The 20,714-nt window shown below is 38.6% G+C and overlaps 1 protein-coding gene across 1 annotated transcript in view; it reads right to left on the bottom strand.

Annotated features, from left to right (window-relative positions):
• Positions 1 to 662: 662 nt before the first annotated feature.
• Positions 663 to 20,714, bottom strand: part of qless (decaprenyl diphosphate synthase subunit 1 qless) — a gene marked incomplete in the record, with an annotated part of 181,120 nt that continues 161,068 nt past the window's right edge. The window contains 4 exon segments of the mRNA XM_070087534.1: positions 663 to 4,726; positions 5,044 to 5,238; positions 5,964 to 6,095; positions 6,368 to 6,457. Of these exon segments, the coding sequence (XP_069943635.1) occupies positions 4,505 to 4,726; positions 5,044 to 5,238; positions 5,964 to 6,095; positions 6,368 to 6,457 (639 nt within the window).

Raw genomic sequence — 20,714 nt, 5'->3', positions numbered from 1 at the left:
CTTAGCGCTTCTTTTTTATTATAATAATAATTTTAATTGGATCAAACCTGAATACCTCCTAAGCATTGTACGATCATTACAGGTATACCACATTCAATAATGTAATGATTCAAGAAGACGGTAATAAATTCCCAGGACACCATCCTTCACCAGCATCAAGGCACCTCGCCTTGAAGAAAACTACAAGTCTCAATAGAAGTTACACGTGTTGCAAGCTAAACTGTCACTTTAACCAAATATTTCACAGCCATTATCTGCCATGAAGGCTCCACAACAGTGAAACATTGGCAATGTACAGTACAGTGTCTACAAGAGTAATTTTTTAATACAAATTTTAATGACTGATACACTTAAAAGTAACCACACCAAGTGGACTATCTTCCTTCATGGAAGTGCCTCTATGCTGGCTCTTTATCCAAAGAATCGGAATCTATCCTTCCTTTCAGTGATCAAACCTGACTATCCACATTTCACCTGGCACTGAATGGCCCCTACTGATTTAGCATCCCACATCCCTTCTCCCTTATTAAATGTATTAACAGTAATGCACAGAATTCCTGGTAAAAAGGATGGTTCATCTAAAAAAAAAAAAAAAAAAAAAAAAAAAAAAAAAAAAAAAAAAAAAAAAAAAAAAAAAAAAAAAAAAAAAAAAAACATCAAAAAAAAAAAATTAAACAAAACAAAAAAGCCACTTGATCTCTGCACTGTAACTTCTGCTTGTGCCAATTTCAATTCAAATCTTTTTGCAATAAAACAATAGTAAATATTTACATACTTAACAGCTCTCAGTACCAGAAAAGAAAATAAAGTACAATGCCTTTAAATCATATACAATAAAAAAAAGATCATGTGCAATATATAAAATGCTTTATATAAAAACTTCATGAAAGCACTAATGGTATTCTCTAACAACCCACATTTTGAATGTAATCAAGAATTTTTTTTTTTTTTTATTCCTACTCCGAGATCCTCATCAGAGATAAACGTGCTGTACTGAGGAGATCCTAAAACAGGAATAAAATTGCATTTGTTTTCAAGTATTTTAAAATGCGAGTTACTTAGTTCTATATTTTATCTCCAACGGCACACTCGAGATACATTTTACAGTCTTCGACGTGGATAAAGGAAAATTTTAATTCCAAAGTAAATGTTTATAGTTTGTATAAGCTCTGCTCACTCAGAAAATAGTGGCATGCGACAAACACTGGCAGTCTTTTCAGTCATTGGGAGGGTCTTCAATTTATTTATTTAATTTTTTTTTTTTTTGCAGAAACCAACTGACCAGCCTAAGTTTTGTGCTAAGCAAAGTATACACTAGTCCCACAACCTCTATCAAGTCAAATGCACTTAACTTGATTACATTATCATTTTTTATTATGAAGTCAATTCTAAGAAAATAAAACTCTTTAAAAACAATTATGGTACCATAAAAAATTATTGCCAAACTGTCATCTGGAATGCTACAACACATCACATATGTATAAATTCAGCGTGGATACTATATTTATAAGGATGATGAAAAGGCTGATTTTAAGAAGGGGGATGGGAAAAAGACCTGAATTACTAACAACTCCGGTCTCTAACAACACTGGAGTTTATCTGGAGAGAGTTCCGGGGGTCAACGCCCCTGCGGCCCGGTCTGTGACCAGGCCTCTTTAGGTCAGTGTCCCAGGATGCGACCCACACCAGTCGACTAACACCCAGGTACCCATTTTACTGATGGGGAACATAGACAACAGGTGGAAAGAAACACGTCCAATGTTTCTACTCTGGCTGGGAATCGAACCCAGGCCCTCACCGTGTGAAGCGAGAGCGTTAACCACCAGGCCACCAGAGCTAGTTCATTCATTGGTGCAGATTAGTGTGAATACTGTAATATCTTATCTGAGCTGGTGGGGTTGAGCTTTATCCCATGAGTCTGCATTTGTGCATGTGCTTGTGAGCATACAATGTTTTTTAAATGTCTGGCAACAATTTTTGAAAGTACCAAAACAACAGTGTGGTGAGGCATGGGATGGGGTGGTGGCATGGACTGAAGTAATGATTCAAGGCAATGCACAGCCCACAAGGCAATGCACAGCCCACATGTAATGTAAATATATAGTCTTGAGAACATTAAGGTGCTGTGAAAGAAATGAATTACTGTACACTGGTTGTACTTTTAGCAAAATAATCTGTTTATCTAGCAGAAAACAAAATATATACAACCACTAAGGACATCATACACAGGCTGAGCACTGCCACAAGTCATCATATTTTGAGCAATGGAAGACAGCAGCTGACATGTCTACTGCAGGAAACTAATCATACTTGAACTCTTCATTTCAAGCTAAAAACCATTTGCCTTCTTAAGTTATGAAAAACTATAAGAACAAGTCTTCATTTGACATCGTAAGCTTAGATACTTCGACATTTAGTAGTTGTCATATTATGTAAACCCTAACAAACTATAAAATTTAATGAGTTTTATATGAACTATTCCTAGAAAAAAAAAACTGCCAAATAAAACTATACACTAGAGAAAGAACCCAAAATTTAACCAGGTTTTGATGAACACTGCTTCAGAAAGGCATATACTGCAATTCAACCTGTATAGAATAACCAATGAAAATTAGCCCCAAGTACTGAATGAGGAAAAATACTAAAATGAAAACTTCGTAAACTTGCTTTGCAACTGGTAGTGAAAAACTGCAGTTTACAAAACTTTAAAGAATAGTTTGACAACATGTGCTGAAAAGCTACTGAATGTAAATTAATCGTTGTAGTAAACATATTATGTAGTCAACTAAACTGAGCATACAGTACAGTATATAAAGTCAAATGGCAGATGAAGATATTTGGCAAGGATCTACATCCATAGGCTTTCTTTGCATTTAAGGCTAATTAAATTAAAAATTTTTATAGTAGTTTTTTATATTAGGTAATTTGAAATAATTTACCTATGTTGCATAAATATCTATCAGAACTGTATACAGTACTGTACTCTCTCGCATGAAATTCTGTCAGGAAAAACAACTTCCAAGGCTGTACAATAATAGTGTACTTCATATATAAACCAGAAGCTACATAACAGTCATTTAATATCTGAACAAATTTATTAAAATAAAGCAACGATATCCTGCCAACAATGGTTCAAAGCAAGTAAGCCACACGTCAAATTCCACATACAGTACATGTACAGTGGACCCTTGAATTTCATCATCCCTTTTCTGCATGTAAAACTAGTGTTATTCTCTATAAAATGTATTTTTTGTTAATGTTTCCCATAAGAAATAATGTAAATCCAATTAATCCAGTCCAGACACCACAAAAATATTAACAAAAAAGGGTTGATGAAATTCGAGGGTCCACTGATCTTGATATTTTAATGAAGAGGTCAAGAAAATGCCAGCTTTTCAGAAAATGGCTGTGTAAGAGGCCATTATTAAAATAGTAGCAACAATGCCTCCTGATATTAAGGCACGGATGCTCTTTACTCACCCACCGCCCAACCACACAATTTTCAATAATGCTGCATACAATGCCTATATATAAAACAGTTTAAAACTGTTCATAAAGATTCACGATTATAAAATACAAAATATTTACACCTTGCTCTATCACAATTACAAAATATTTATCGAGACAAGGGCAAGCAGGCAAATAACCCACAGTGGAGGTACAGTAACAGGGCACTGGACGAGCCCCTCGAAAGAACAGGAGCTTCAGATCCCTGTATACTCTTAGCCCTATTGGATTATGCAGTAAAATACTCGTGATGTACAAGGTTCTTCCAATGTGTACAAAAAATTTTACTTACAAAATTAATGGTTATTTGTAGCACAATAGGTCACATTTGTCCATGCCTGAAATGCAAAAATAATACTGTAATTTGAAGTGGCTGAGCATCAGACTTACTATAATTAGGATATTAATTATTGGTAGTGATTTTCCATACCACGGGCAGGTATAGAACCCACGATCAGAGTCTCAAAACTCCAGACCGTCGCGCTCTATCCCCGCCCATGGTATGGTTTGTTTACAATTGTGTCATTACGATTTTGTGAGTCATGTTTCCCTACCACAGTTATCATGGAATAACATATTAAAATGTCATTTTAATTTAGGTCACTAAGTATGAATTTTAATTGTATTTTTGCTTTTTCAGAGTAATGTGAAAAGACTGACCTGATATTTCTTTTATTCCACTGACTTTTACAATTAAATATTTTTCTTGTTCTGCATAATTACAGAACCCAATTGATATCTTCGATATTCTGTGACCTATTGATGCAAATGATCTTTTCAGCCAAGTACTTGTCACTACATTCCTAGAAATGCATTCACTTTCTAAAGCCACAGCTCGGGATTGATAATGGGGGGCTGAATGTCCGGTACAGTATAGTATAAGCTTTTACTAGCTGCATATTTTTCGAGATAGTCAATACTCTTTAAATCCTGAGCCCGTAGTTGCCACTTTGTGTACTGTAGGCCAGCAACAAAAGGTTCTTTAGGCAGGAAAATACTATTTCATGCGGTTCAGCACTTTGTCTGTTAACGTGATGAGAGCTTTCTGTTCACTAGACGGTTTCAGGGAGCTGATGACTCTTATAGCCTCCTCACAATGTTGACGAGCCAAGAACTGTGTTTGTTCTAGCCCATCACTCTTGTGCACAAATTCAAAGGCTTTATGTACATCGCCTGGTTCTTGAAATCTCCGCATAATCATAGGATTAAGTTCTGGAAACTGAGAAAACATGAGGTTAATAAATTTCAAACAGATTTAAATACAGTAGTAAACTGCTATCTGATACTATTCTTCCATGTATGTGTTTAAAAAAAAAATTCTAACCCTCAAGGAAGGCAACTGGCTGTCAGTGACAGGCTCTGGATTCAAGGAATTAGACCTATCCTCCCCTTCCATGAATCAAACCTGAGTGCTATTCCCATTCCCCCAACCATTGTATGACCTCAAAAGGTTAGTGTTCCCATGAATGTAATATTTAAAAACCTAAAGTAACTGTGAAAATTTGTTATCCAAAATTACTACAAAACAATCATTACCTTTTCACATGCAAATAGAACAGGTGCTGTAGCTAGACCTAGTTTCAGATCTGTAGCTGTTGGCTTCCCCATCATATTTGAGGAAGAGACAAAGTCTAAAAGATCATCAACAAGTTGGAAGGCTATCCCAACATTACGTCCATACTGAAAGGCAACTTCCTGTACATTTTCATCACCACCAGATAGAAGTGCCACCTGGAAATTAATATCACAGTAGTAAGCTACTTTCAATGCTGCAAATTCTTTACCTAATTTAACTACTTAAGCATTAGAAAAAAAAAAGTTTGCCAAACCTATCAACCCTCTTCTATCTAGTAAGCTATATTTACCAATAATGAAGGATGACACACTACTGCACCCTAACATCAATGTATCTACATATTTGTTATGGTGCAGTACTTTTCAAACGAGCTTTCATACTTAAATCTTCATTTCTCAAAGTCGAACACTATTTTACACAGTTTTGCTTATTCTTCAATTCCACATAATTATTACTGCCCTATACATTAAGAGTTCTTTCTGCTAGGATTTTCCAACAATTGAGTATACTGTACCACAAAAATAGTCGAGAGTTAAATTAAAATGATCACCATCCAAACTTCTTCATACATTATATAAATCTTATTGTTTTTAAATTGACAAATTTTAGATAAATACGTATTGCCTTCTTAATGAAAATGTTATTATATTCATATTGATAATTTTCTAATATTAAAATGATAGAAAACCACTATTACAGAGAACTAACAATAGACCATAATATGGCATCACTCAAGATGAAGTAGCCATTTGATATGACAGTGGCATTAAATTTGTATGGATCATTGAAACCTACAATGAAAACGGCATGTGCATTTTCAATAAGGTACTTTAAAGTCTTTGTGGTTCACTATTGCAAAATGTCTAATGTGCATACTCACAGCTTTGCAACTGTAGGCTAGCAATGATGCAGTTTTCTTGAAAGTTTTCTTGAGGTAGTGTGCAAATCTTTCATTTTCATTTTCTTTTGATCCAAGTTGCATAAATTCTCCTTGCACTAAATCACTGAGTACCTGCAACATTGTTGTTAGCTTCTTAATCAGTGAAGTGGGGAATTGCATGGGAGAAATGACTAACACTAATTTAAAAGTTAATATCATGCTTGAAAAGTTATTAATTACTGTACGTACTACCAATCTCAAGCACATAGTAGACGTGAGGTGAATGATATTGCCCTTTATATCTTAGTGGATGCATTATTTTAGGAAGCATTACTGACCCTAGAATGAATATTTTTCTAGGGAAGCTATTGATAATTTAAGATTGAACAGGAGAGACCACTGACCTGAGAGAGCATGACTATAGCCTCCTCGTTACGTATCCTGGCCAACATAGTTGAGGCAACAGACAGGATATAATCTCCAGCCATCACAGCCTGCAAGCAAGAAATGTTATAGTATAGTAAACAACATTTCCTAAGCTATTTATTAGCAAAGCAATTTTATGTCAAATATTTGAGTAATACACCACCAAAAAATTAGAACAAGAGTATGTATTATAATCTTGGGGAAGAGTAAAACCTGCAAGGGTAAAAAAAAAATAAAGTCGGTTTTTTATATTAAAAAGCAGTTCAACAATGTACCGATTGTCCTTGCACTTAATGTATTCATTCTCATCCTTACAGCCCAAAAACAGATCACAGCTTAGTGTCAATGCACTGTCCTTGGGCCTTCAACTTGTCCTCACAGCAAAAACCACAGCTTCATGCACCACACACTCATTTCATGCAACAAACATATCAAGCTTCCTGCCATCTGTGGGCTACACCATAATCAGCATGAAAAATACGTCAGTACAAGGTACTGCAATACTTCAATCGGATACTTTTCTACTGGTCATATCCTTCAAAACGAGAGAAATAAAGATCTGTGATTATTAATCCCAGATCTAACAATGAAAGCATTTAAAGCAAACTTGGCCAAGGCCAGAGAAGTGTTATATGTATTAATCTTCAAAATATGTTTATGCCACTCCAATTTTGGTACTTTTGTCTTATTATGATTAATCTTTTATTTCTACAAGTATATGTACAACGTACACAGACCTAGTTGACACCAATGACATACTATTAGAAAGCCCCTTGTAATCCAGAGCATTTGGGTAAATCAGGTTAAATTTGTTCCCGCGATGCGACTCACACCAGTCGGCTAACACCCAGGTACCTATTTACTGCTAGGTGAACAGGGGCAGCTGGTGTCTTAAGGAAACGTGTCCTAATGTTTCCAACTATACCGGGGATCGAGTCACAGACCTCAATGTGTGAGCAGTGCAATAGCAACCGAGCTACGGGACACCACAGTCTCCACCATTAATTAAGTCACCAAATCAGTAGGCATCCTAAGAAACATTACTAAGTACCTTAAACAGTAATAGTACTTACACTGTATTAATTTCTAATCTATTCTTACCTCACCTAGGGTATTTGTGGCTGGGGATCTGCTATGACAAATCACCTAAAAACAATAACTCGACAAAAAGTAGATATATGAACAATTACCTAATCCAGGGCCAGACAACACACACCACAACTCCTCAAAAAGTTTAAATTTACTCAATATACATAATATTCACTCTTACTACTGTGCTTACTATATGTATACATAGGACAATCAATTCTAATAAAATCCCTGCTCTGAAACTCTTCCTTCATAGATGCAGTAGAACTGACATAACAAAACCAAAAAATCTCTAGGTTAGATAAGGTTCGTCAGGAAACCTGGACAAGAGGTTCCTGACATGGGTCTTAGACGATGACCCACCATTGGAGCTTCTGGTCATCTGACAGACCTTCCACTAACTTACCAGTCCACCCCTTTAAAAATTTTGGTTATAGTTACAACCATTTAGTAGTGGTAAAAATCTCTAAATATCCCCCCCCCCCCACGTCCAAAATAACCTTTGTAAAAACTCAATGCGCATACAAGGCCCTATAATCAAACTCCCTGCCTGAAAATTCTAAAGCTTCCTTATCTGCCAATCACTTCAAGCTATTGTTAAAAAGCACCTTATCACAATATAATCTCGACAACAACACAAGTCAAACAAAACCTGAACCCTGCTGTTTTCATCCAATTGTCCTTATTCTAATGGTCATCTTTCAACTTCAATATACAATTAGAAGAATACATTGTCCTATCATATTTTACCCTGTTTTTTTTTATTATGAACGAGTAACCGAGTTAAGTACGTGGCAAGTTTTGCCTGAGAAGCTGTGTATTTTTGGGCCTTCAGTGTATTGTATATCCTGTGCTGTAATACTGATAGTTAGATTAACATCTGCATTTGTATTAGACCCACACTAACAACTTCCACAAAGGTTAAAGCTTATTGTTTAACTAAAATATATAACAAATTGTTCTTGCAAAAATATAAACATTGTGCCTCCTAAAAGAGACAATGTACTATATGATACATATTATTGTACATGCAAAACAACCACTGTGAAAGAATAGTGAAATTCCATGCACTTTCGTGACTTCTCACATCAAGTAACTTGATAATGTGAGAAGTCACAAAAGCGCTTGGAATTTCACTATTCTTTTACAGTGGTTGTTTTGCATATTCTGAAATCACCTGTTTACTGTGATCTTATTGCATTGTGTGTGTGTGTGTGTGTGTGTGTGTGTGTGTGTGTGTGTGTGTGTGTGTGTGTGTGTGTGTGTGTTTGTGTACTCACCTAGTTGAGGTTGCAGGGGTCGAGTCCAAGCTCCTGGCCCCGCCTCTTCACTGGTCGCTACTAGGTCACTCTCCCTGAACCATGAGCTTTATCGTACCTCTGCTTAAAGCTATGTATGGATCCTGCCTCCACTACATCGCTTCCCAAACTATTCCACTTCCTGACTACTCTGTGGCTGAAGAAATACTTCCTAACATCCCTTTGATTCATCTGTGTCTTCAGCTTCCAACTGTGTCCCCGTGTTGCTGTGTCCAGTCTCTGGAACATCCTGTCTTTGTCCACCTTGTCAATTCCTCTCAGTATTTTGTAAGTCGTTATCATGTCCCCCCTATCTCTCCCATCCTCCAGTGTCAGATTGATTTCCCTTAACCTCTCCTCATAGGACATACCTCTTAACTCTGGGACTAGTCTTGTTGCAAACCTTTGCACTTTCTCTAGTTTCTTTACATGCTTGGCTAGGTGTGGGTTCCAAACTGGTGCCGCATACTCCAATATGGGCCTAGCGTACACGGTGTACAGGGTCCTGAACGATTCCTTATTAAGATGTCGGAATGCTGTTCTGAGGTTTGCCAGGCGCCCATATGCTGCGGCAGTTATTTGGTTGATGTGCGCTTCAGGAGATGTGCCTGGTGTTATACTCACACCAAGATCTTTTTCCTTGAGTGATGTTTCTAGTCTCTGGCCCCCAAGACTGTACTCCGTCTGTGGTCTTCTTTGCCCTTCCCCAATCCTCATGACTTTGCACTTGGTGGGATTGAACTCCAGGAGCCAGTTGCTGGACCAGGTCTGCAGCCTGTCCAGATCCCTTTGTATTTCTGCCTGGTCTTCGATCGAATGAACTCTTCTCATCAACTTCACGTCATCTGCAAACAGGGACACCTCGGAGTTTATTCCTTCCGTCACGTCGTTCACAAATACCAGAAACAGCACTGGTCCTAGGACTGACCCTTGTGGGACCCCGCTGGTCACAGGTGCCCACTCTGACACCTCGCCACGTACCATTACTCGCTGCTGTCTTCCTGACAAGTATTCCCTGATCCATTGCAGTGCCTTCCCTGTTATCCCTGCTTGGTCCTCCAGTTTTTGCACTAATCTCTTGTGTGGTACTGTGTCAAACGCCTTCTTGCAGTCCAAGAAAATGCAATCCACCCACCCCTCTCTCTCTTGTCTTACTGCTGTCACCATGTCATAGAACTCCAGTAGGTTTGTGACACAGGATTTCCCGTCTCTGAAACCATGTTGGCTGCTGGTGATGAGATCATTCCTTTCTAGATGTTCCACCATTCTTCTGACAATCTTTTCCATGATTTTGCATGCTATACATGTCAGTGACACTGGTCTGTAGTTTAGTGCTTCATGTCTGTCTCCTTTTTTAAAGATTGGGACCACATTTGCTGTCTTCCATGCCTCAGGCAATCTCCCTGTTTCGATAGATGTATTGAATATTGTGTGTGTGTATTTTTTTTTTAACAAGTCGGCCATCTCCCACCTAGGCAGGGTGACCCAAAAAAAGAAAAAATCCCCAAAAAGAAAATACATCATTCAACACTTACACCTCACTCACATATAATCACTGTTTTTTGCAGAGGTGCTCAGAACACAACAGCTTAGAAGCATGTACCTATAAAGATACACAACATATCCCTCCAAAACTGCTAATATCCCGAACCCCTCCTTTAGAGTGCAGGCATTGTACTTCCCATTTCCAGGACTCGAGTCCGGCTATATAAAAATAACTGGTTTCTCTGAATCCCTTCACTAAATATTACCCTGCTCACACTCCAACAGATTGTCAGGTCCCAAATACCATTTGTCTCCATTCACTCCTATCTAACACGCTCATGCACGCTTGCTGCAAGTCCAAGCCCCTTGCCCACAAAACCTCCTTTACCCCCTCCCTCCAAACTTTTCAAGGACGACCCCTACCCCACCTTCCTTCCCCTACAGATTTATACGCTCTCCATGTCATTCTACTTTGATCCATTCTCTCTAAATGACCAAACCACCTCAACAACCCCTCTTCAGCCCTCTGACTAATACTTTTATTAACTCCACACCTTCTCATAATTTCCACACTCCGAATTCTCTGCATAATATTTACACCACACATTGCCCTTAGACAGGACATCACTGCCTCCAACTGCCTCCTCGACCCTGCATTCACAACCCAAGCTTCACACTCATAAGAGTGTTGATACTACTATACTTTCATACATTTCCTTTTTTGCCTCCATAGATAACTTTTTTTTTTGTTTCCACACGTACCTCAATGCACCACTCGCCTTTTTTCCCTCCTCAATTTTATGATTAACCTCATCCTTCATAAATCCATCCGCCGACACGTCAACTCCCAAGTATCTGAAAACATTTACTTCTTCCATACTTCTCCCCAATTTGATATCCAATTTTTCTTTATCTAAATCATTTGATACCCTCATCACCTTACTCTTTTCTATGTTCACTTTCAACTTTCTACCTTTACACACTCCCAAACTCATCCACTAACCTTTGCAATTTTTCTTTAGAATCTCCCATGAGCACAGTATCATCAGCAAAAAGAAACTGTGTCAATTCCCATTTTGTATTCGATTCCCCATAATTTAATCCCACCCCTCTCCCAAACACCCTAGCATTTACTTCTTTTACAACCCCACTCCCCACGCATTCACTCAACATTTCCCAAAATCTCGCTCTCTCTCTCTCTCTCTCTCTCTCTCTCTCTCTCTCTCTCTCTAGGTGCATATACGCTTACTAAAACCCATATGAAGAATTTTATAGGGGGTTACCTGTATGTACCTCAACATTACATGCATGTGAGTGATCTCACTGGGAGACAACTATACTGTTTACCGTAGTCACCCCGTGTAGACATGTGAGAAAACTTAACCACCCCTGGTCACTGCAGGTGGTCCCTTCGACCTCACAATCTTATCCATATCTATCCAAGACCAGTATAAATTGGATAGCACCCACAAGTACGGCGCTATTAATTAACTGTGGACTGTATAGATCATATTAGTTTAACTGAATGAAGGGGGGGTTAGGCTACACATGGATATATCCATCAAGGAAAAACACTTGCATGTAATCCCACCACTTACCAGATATTCTCTGGTGGTCACTTGATGTAGCTGGATCACCCATAACCTATCCAATTACAACATACCTAACTGGCCAGTATCAGTCTGCTATAACTAGAAGGGTTACTTAACTGTGGGTGATTGATACTCCTTATTTCCTCCATTCACCATCTCCTTTCTATGTCCTGCTACACCGACACGGTTCTTATTCCAGCAGGGCGAGGTATTCGTTGGTTTGTCCCAGTTTACAAGTCCTGATTCCATAAAAACTTTACTATCCTCTGGACAGGAACCATGAGGTCTAATGTGTTCACTCGGAGCAAGGTGACTTATTTCACTTCACGCATTCTCTTAACTTCGTGTTATTATCACTGATTACATTACAATTCACAAGACGATTTAATGTATCATAATTATGCACATTAGAGGTCGCTCCATTAAGATCTGAGACCGATGAGTGATGATTAAATCACGGGCATTTTCCCCTGGACACACTCCATTGCGTCGCACCAGTCACCACCGGTCCTACCATTATTCACTAATTTTACCACTTTATTATGGTGGTCCCGTAAATCATGCTCCCTCACTCTTCACCAGGAACAGTTACGACACTTCCTATTATGAAGTGAGGCCTATATTAATCCTTAGGCCGCCGTGAACGCCAATTTCCTGGTCCCATGCTTTCCCAGCCTCTTAACTCCATTCCAAACACTCCCGCCCCCTGATGCCCCGTCTCGACCTCTCCCCTGCCCATCAGCGCAGGCGCAGAGCTTCCCTGTTGGTTCTCTTTAAAATACAATTTAGAGCAACAGTAATGCGTTAATCATGTATATTTACATTATAAAAAAATATACAGTATAATTATGGGAATTTATTTTCCACAACCCACTTTTCACATCCAACTTTTATTTTACTCCACATAATCCTTGAATTAATACATTTGTAGTCCCTCTTTCCTGCCATAACTTATCCTTCAACATTATTGCTACTCCTTCTTTAGCTCTAACTATTTGAAACCCCTGACCCATTTATTCCTCTCCACTGAAACTCTCCCACCCCCTTCAGCTTTGTTTCACTTAAAGCCAGGACATCCAGCTTCTTCTCATTCATAACATCCACAATCATCTCTTTCTTATCATTTGCACAACATCCATGCACATTCAGACTTCCCACTTCGACAATTTACTTATTCTTTTTAGTAATTACAGGAAAAGGGGTTACTAGCCCATTGTTCCCGGCATTTTAGTTGACTTTTAAAACACGCATGGCTTACGGAGGAAAGATTATATATATATATATATATATATATATATATATATATATATATATATATATATATATATATATATATATATATATATATATATATATATATATATATATATATATATATATTATATATATATATATATATATATATATATAATTATGTCGTGCCAAATATGTAAAACTGGTCAATTAGCAAGAACTCATTTAAAATTAAGTCTTCTAAAATTTTCTTTTATACGTTTAAAGACATATTTTTTTCATTAAGGCTGATGTAAAAATTTATAATTTTGTACCAAAAGGAACTTAGAAAACTTACCTAACCTTATTATAACAAGAACAATTTATTTTAGCCTAACCCAACTAAATGTATTTTAGATTTGTTTACAATAATTTAATACTAAACAAACACAGTGAAATATATTTTTTTCGTTAGGTTCAGAATGATTTTGGCGAAATTACTGCATACACAAATTTTCACTTGTCCTATATGGCAAGATAAGCATTGCTATTTAAGCCAAGATCGCAAGTTCTGCCTATTCGGCACGACACATATATATATACAGTGGACCCCCGCATAGCGAACTTAATCCGTGCAAGAGGGCTGGTCGTTATGCGAAATGTTCGCTATGCGAATTAATTTTCCCCATAAGAAATAATGGAAATAAAATTAATCCGTGCAAGACACCCAAAAGTATGAAAAAAAATTTTTTTTACCACAAAAAAATGTTAATTTTAGTACACACAAACTGAAAAAGGCATGCACAATTACATGACACTTACTTTTATTGAAGATCTGGTGATGATTGATGGGATGGGAGGAGGGGAGAGCATTATCTTCTTACTGTTTAGAAGGGGAATCCCCTTCCATTAGGACTTGAGGTAGCAAGTCCTTTTCTGGGGTTACTTCCCTTCTTTTAATGCCACTAGGACCAGCTTGAGAGTCACTGGACCTCTGTCGCACAACAAATCTGTCCATAGAGCTCTGTACCTCCCGTTCCTTCAAGACTTTCCTAAAATGGGCCATAACATTGTCATTGAAATAGTCACCAGCACGGCTTGCAACAGCTGTGTCAGGGTGATTTTCATCCATAAAGGTTTGCAGTTCAACCCACTGTGCACACATTTCCTTAATTTTTGAAGTAGGCACAATGGATTCCACAACTGGCATAGGCTTCTCAGGGTTAGCCCCAAACCCTTCAAAATCTTTCTTAATTTCCATACTAATTCTCACCCTTTTTACCACAGGGTTGGCACTAGAAGCTTTCTTGGGGCCCATGGTCACTTATTTTCCAGAAACAGCACAGAAAACACTGTAATAATACGAAATATTCCGAGTGTATGCTTGAATGTTACCGCGGAGGCTAGCTGGTAAACAATGGGACGGGCGGCACATGTGAGGCTGGCTGAGGGCCCACATTGGACGCGTCTCGGACGAAGTTCGCTGAGCGGGTTTTTGTCTACTATGCGGGGCAAAATTTCAGCGAACAAAGCGTTCGCTATGCGGATTGTTCGCTATGCAAGGCGTTCGCTATGCGGGGGTCCACTGTATATATATATATATATATATATATATATATATATATATATATATATATATATATATATATATTAGTTCATAGTTCCTTGATAATGTGAGTAGTCACGAAAGCGCTTGGAATTTCTCTATTCTTTCAGAGTGGTTGTTTTGCATATATATATACATATATATATATATATATACACACACACACACACACACACACACATACACACTGGACCCTCGACATTCGATACTAATCCGTTCCTGAGAGCTATCGAATGTCGAAAATATCGAAAGTCGAATTAATTTTCTCCATAAGAAATAATGGAAATCAAATTAATCCGTGCAAGACACCCAAAAGTATGATTTTTTTTTTACCACATGAAATATTAAGTTTAATGCAATAGAATAATTACAATAATAGAATAATTGACACTTACCTTTAATGAAGATCTGGTGATGATTGCTGGGATGGGAGGAGGGGACAGTGTGGATGGTGTTAGTGTTTAGAAGGGGAATCCCCTTCCATTAGGACTTCAACTGGCAGCCTCACCATGCCTTACCACACTGTGTACGTCACTATGATTCTTAAATCTTTCAAACCAACCTTTGCTGGCCTTAACTTCACTCACATCACTAGTTGCAGTTATCTCTTTCCTCATTTCAATAGTCATTAGCACCTTTTTTCTCGAAGGGTTGGCACTAGAAGCTTTCTTGGGGCCCATGGTTACTTATTTTGCAGAAACGAGCACCAAAAACAGTGATAATATGGATAATATGGAATGTACCGAATGTATCCTTAAATACGCGCACACTGGCGAGGCAGCTGTCAGGTGTGCCACAGGCAGTATGTACTCAGTTCCTCAAGCTTCAACATCCGTGCACACGAGGGCCTGGGATCTTCAGTCAACTTGGCGTCCACCAGGACGTTGCCATGTCCCTAGGACAGCTCTCCATCGGGCTGCTAACAGAGCCACTGGCTTCTTGGACCTCTTGGGGAGGGTCGATGGTGCTCGTGCAAGCAGCAGATCCCGGGGCAACTTGCTGCTGTTTGCAATGGCTGTCTGCCGAGGAGAGACAGGCACCTAGCAACATCTGTTGTTGGGGCAATGGATGAATTCCCTGCTATGTTTGTTAACTGCTCATTACTCTGTAATTTGTCTATGATTGTAATCATGTGATAACGTGTTTATCATTCATTACCTTTGAAACTTGTCATGATTTTGACCAGCTCTACCTGGAGCTCATTACCTTTGTAAATTCTCATGATTAATGTGTTTATGATTCATTACCTTTGCAATTATTCATGAGTGTGACCAGCTCTACCTGGAGCTCATTACCTTTGTAACTTGGTCATGATTATGACCAGATCTAGTTCATTACCTTTGTAACTTGCTCAGCTATCAAAACTTTGGAGTCCAGTCCCTGGACCAATTATGTACCTCTGTAATCTTTTGACTACCGCCCACAGGATGGGTATGGGGTGCATAATAAACATATTAAACTAACTAACTGGCTGGCTTGTAAACACTGACACACACGGGGCAGTTCAGGCCACACGTGGACACGTCTCTTACGAATCGTATCGAATGTCGGGTTTTTCCATCTAATGTCAAAGCAAAATTTTTGCGTTAAAACGCATCGAATGTCGGATTTATCAAATGTCGATGCCTTCAAATGTCGGGGGTCCACTGTATATACATATACCTTCTCACGTAATTTTATATTGACGTTTTCATTAATAGCTAAAATGAAAATATTTTTTTCTTTATATTATTATGACTCATTATATTAGCTCATGTATGTAGGTAGGCCATAACATTTACACCTCTCACTGTGCTTCCTGGTTGGAGTTTTGGTTGGCTGTCCAAACTCTCAAACCGTTTTGCTAAAAACCTGACCGTTTGTTAAGCAGTTTTGTGAAGCACCTTCGCTCATGTAAGCACGGGCTAGTCACGTATCACACCTGACATTGGAACCGCAGTTCATACCTCGCCCTCTCTAGATCTGCTTCTTGCTTAAGTAGCACCTCTCTTGATAGCTACTCCTACAAGAAGCATCTGTTGTCACTCGTCTCTCTGGGTGTTTGTGATTTAGACTGTTGCTGGTAGAGTGTGTTTTTGCTGAAGAGCCAAAACTTGTTTCTTGCAACTCTTCACAGAACACTGTTCAGACTTAGTGATTTTTGGTGTTTTGCAGAGGTTGTGTGTCATGGAGGCACTATTCAACTCTGGTCCCAAGCCAATGGTTCTGTTCTACTTTGTGGTGGCATCTACACACTGTCGTAGTCGGGGATTTGTTTAATGCCCTTGTGGAGGATCTGCTGATGGTCCTCAGTTAGGGTCTTCATTTTGTCTCCCTGTTCCTGATGCTGTGCCGCTGCTTATTGCCGTTTTGTATATTGTTGTTGGACAAATGGTTCATCTTATGGTTCAAGTAAGCTGTTTGATTGCCTTGTTGGTCGAGAACTTGTATTATTTGTGGACTTCTTGTCAGTCACTGTTTAAGTCGAGTCGAGTCTTACCGAGACATAACGAGCACTTAAGCACATACACTTGTATATACATACTAGTATTATTCTTATACTTAATATCAACATCCAGACAGTATGCCAGTGTTACGAAGTGTGCCCTCAGCACTATATCTAACAAATTGTTCTTGCAAAAATATACACGTTGTGCCTCCTGAAAGAGACAATGTACAGTGGACCCCCGCCTTACGATCAGCTCCCAACTCGAACAATTATGTAAGTGTATTTTTGTAAGTGCTTTTGTACGTGTATTTTTGGGGGTCTGAAACGGACTAATCTAATTTACAATTTAACATTGCATTACAACAGAAGTGTAGGAGCTTATATTCTAAATTATTCCAAATACATAAATTTTGTGAATGTCCACCTAGATAATCTTTTATTTAGTTAGCTTATATTCATTCAGTTGTGATCCCCAAAGCAATATTGAAATTTCTTAATTTTAGTGGATGACCGGACTATTCTCCGACACTGTTACAAAACCAGAAACTGGCTAGATGCTCGAGAGGGATCAATAAGTTGCCATTCTAGTACTTTCTGGAGATGCGTATACATTATGAATATCGCATTTTGTAACAATGCACTAGTAGTCATAAGTAGATAAAAGTTACTTTGAGGCTCCCCAAAATGCTCTGCATAACCAGGGGCTTTATATAAAAGTTGTCAATATCACATTTTCTGTACCATTCTTTAGAAATAGTCTACATATATCAAATGTAATGCTGTCATTACATTTTGTATATCAGACAAAAAAAATCAAAGTGGAAGAGGAAGGGTTTGACATTTAAGTGAATTATTATGCGAGTAAATTACCTGTATGAGGTTTACTGGGTATTACCTGAATTGTTACGAGTAAGTAATTTGGGCCAGTTAAGTGGGGCTGAAGTTATAGTAGGTCTCTGAACTTTAACACTCTCGATGCCCACTTCTTCACCACTCTCACCAAAAAAACTAGATCCGACATTAAGTTAATACTAATTACAATATTAAAACCAGATACTCTGGTAAATTAAAATTGTGGACCATATATGATTAGGCTTGCTGGGTACACAAAAGAAATTTGTATTACCACTTACCATTTAATTACTGTAGATACATCACACCACCAGCCTGACATCTAGACCCTACACTGGCCAGCTAGAGACCTAAATGCAAGGACTAATGGCTCAATTCCCTGTGAGTGACGATCGTATCCCTTATCTTCTGCTATCCACATGTAATTCTTGAGGTCCAGCAAATTTCATGTCCCAATTCTTCAGCAGAGGACTTTAACATGGGTTCCTATTACAAATTCAGGCCGAAACCCCCCAATTTGGCTTGGAAGACACTGAATTATTAACAGAATTTCCAACGACAGTGTTCACAAATTACAAATGGCGTCCTCCTGGTGTCACTCCCCAGCTGTTCCACATCCTTCGCCCCCCACTTGAAATGTCTTGAAGGGTCCAAAAAGCATCACATTTTAATACGTAATTATATTTTTCAAATTTAAACATGCTAAATTTAGGAAAATTCGAATTAACATCGACTGACAGTTAACCCAGGGCCTTTCAAGGGTAGGTTCCTTTATGCCGGTGAAAGGCGCTCTATCCAGGTATTTCCCTTCCACTTCCTTGGATCAAATGTAAATGTCTCCCATTCTCCACACGATGTATGAACCTTCGCAAAGTGCCAGTTAACTATCATGATGGATGTGAAAACCCACGAGCCGTCAACAGCAACAGCCTGGTTGAACAGGCAAACAGAAAAGCCTGGCCCAAGGCCGGGCTGAGGTTAGAAAAACCCATTGAAACCGGTCACAGGTATACACCTTTGGGGTTTTGGGTTCCATGAAAATATTTTTTTTATATATTTTATTTAAAACATCTTAGTGTATACATTATGCTATACATAAGCTCACTGAAGCCAAGAAGCAAACTGTAAATGACAACTCCAGATGCAATACCCCAATACAAAAACAGTTCCACAACAAACATGCCACCGACTGGAGCCATATCACACCCCCATACCCTAAAAAAATGATAATTAACCTAGATAACCCAAGAAAGTTAAGCGGTGATTTACCTCTCCCCTAGGATGCAACCCCTAACAATCCACTAACTCCTAGATACCTATTTATTGCTTGGATAACGGGGGCAGCCGATAAAAAGAGGCTTCCCCCATTCGTCTTGACTTACCCAGGTTAGAATTAATTTTCAGTTGTGAGCCAAACGTTTTGACACTGAGCTAAGAATTACGCAATGAGTGTACTCTCCACTGGTAATGTGTTATCTCACAAGCTATATATACACAAACTATTTCAAGATCATTTGCATAATTTTCTCACTAAAATAACCACTCGCTGGTCCGAGAGATGTACGTAGCGATGAAAGGTGGGGGTAACAAACTTATTTTGAAAGCACCTAACATCAGAGGTCCAGAAGTCTTCACGAAGGAACTAGAAACATTCCTGCACCAGCTAGACTATTATTGTTAATTGGGCATGCTTGTCTAGTTATACAGGTAGTCACCAGGTAAGCATGGAATCACAGACCGACAAGAAATTCTTATACATATACCAAAATAGGATTGTTTCGGCCCGTCCTCGCCCATAAACTGCGCTTTGATATACAGTAGGTTCAAGACAAACTACACAAGTTATCTTTTACCAGTTTGAGCTGTGAATTGTTCTAGCTAGTAGGATACTGAATTTTTAAACTAAGAAAGGGTCGATTTCGTGAAGTTATAAAACAGGCTTTAGCTTTTAAAATGAACACCTTCACAATCACATCCTGGATGTCTAGCACGAGTACATTCCCTGTGGGAATGTGAACAAGCCTTCAGAAACAACCTTGGCGTGGATATAGCTGGCTGAGGCGGCGCCCTCTGTACAATTTCCTCCTTCCCCTCCCGCTCCGGGATTACCCCACTGACGAACCACTATACTTTTACGAGCTTGGTTATATGCTTGGCTAGATGTGGGTTCCACACTGGTGCTATTTACTCAAGGTCTTACTAGTTTGGTGAACAGTTATTTGAAGTTAACCTTCATTTCCTTTAATATTACATTGCATTCATTTCCTTTAATAGCTAAATTGGAAATTAATGTCCTAGTATTATTAAGATTATTTTTTTTTGTGGCCCCTGTGGGTTAGCGTCTAGTATGTGATGTCATTTGTTTATTGGTCTGCGTACCGATGAAACGTTAGGAGTCAAATCTCCAATAAACTGTTTGATGGTTATAACTCCTCCCCCCACCCCTTCTCCTGGCAGAATTCACGTGACCTAACTAACCTCCACCTTCCCTGTAAAGTGGAAAGTGTGTGAAACAACCAGCTAACGAGTCAGACTCCTGCTCAGCTCTTGTAAACTGACTGCTGTTGATTCTCGTCTGGTATATTCTGTCAAATTGTGTAATACTCTGAAGACCAGATATTCTACTCCGAAGGAGTATCTGTATATTTGAAGTCTCTCTATAATCATGTATTTTAAGGCATTGTCTAGGAACTTGGAAATATAGAACGTGCAATAAGCGTTCTGGACAAAAATACTGTATAACGGTATAATTTTATATGCCTT

Source organism: Cherax quadricarinatus, chromosome 22 (genome assembly GCF_038502225.1).
Source record: "Cherax quadricarinatus isolate ZL_2023a chromosome 22, ASM3850222v1, whole genome shotgun sequence".
In the NCBI taxonomy this organism is placed as follows: Eukaryota; Metazoa; Arthropoda; class Malacostraca; order Decapoda; family Parastacidae; genus Cherax; species Cherax quadricarinatus.
The sequence above is the reverse complement of the archived record's forward strand: the minus strand, read 5'-3'. Positions and strand labels throughout refer to the sequence as shown.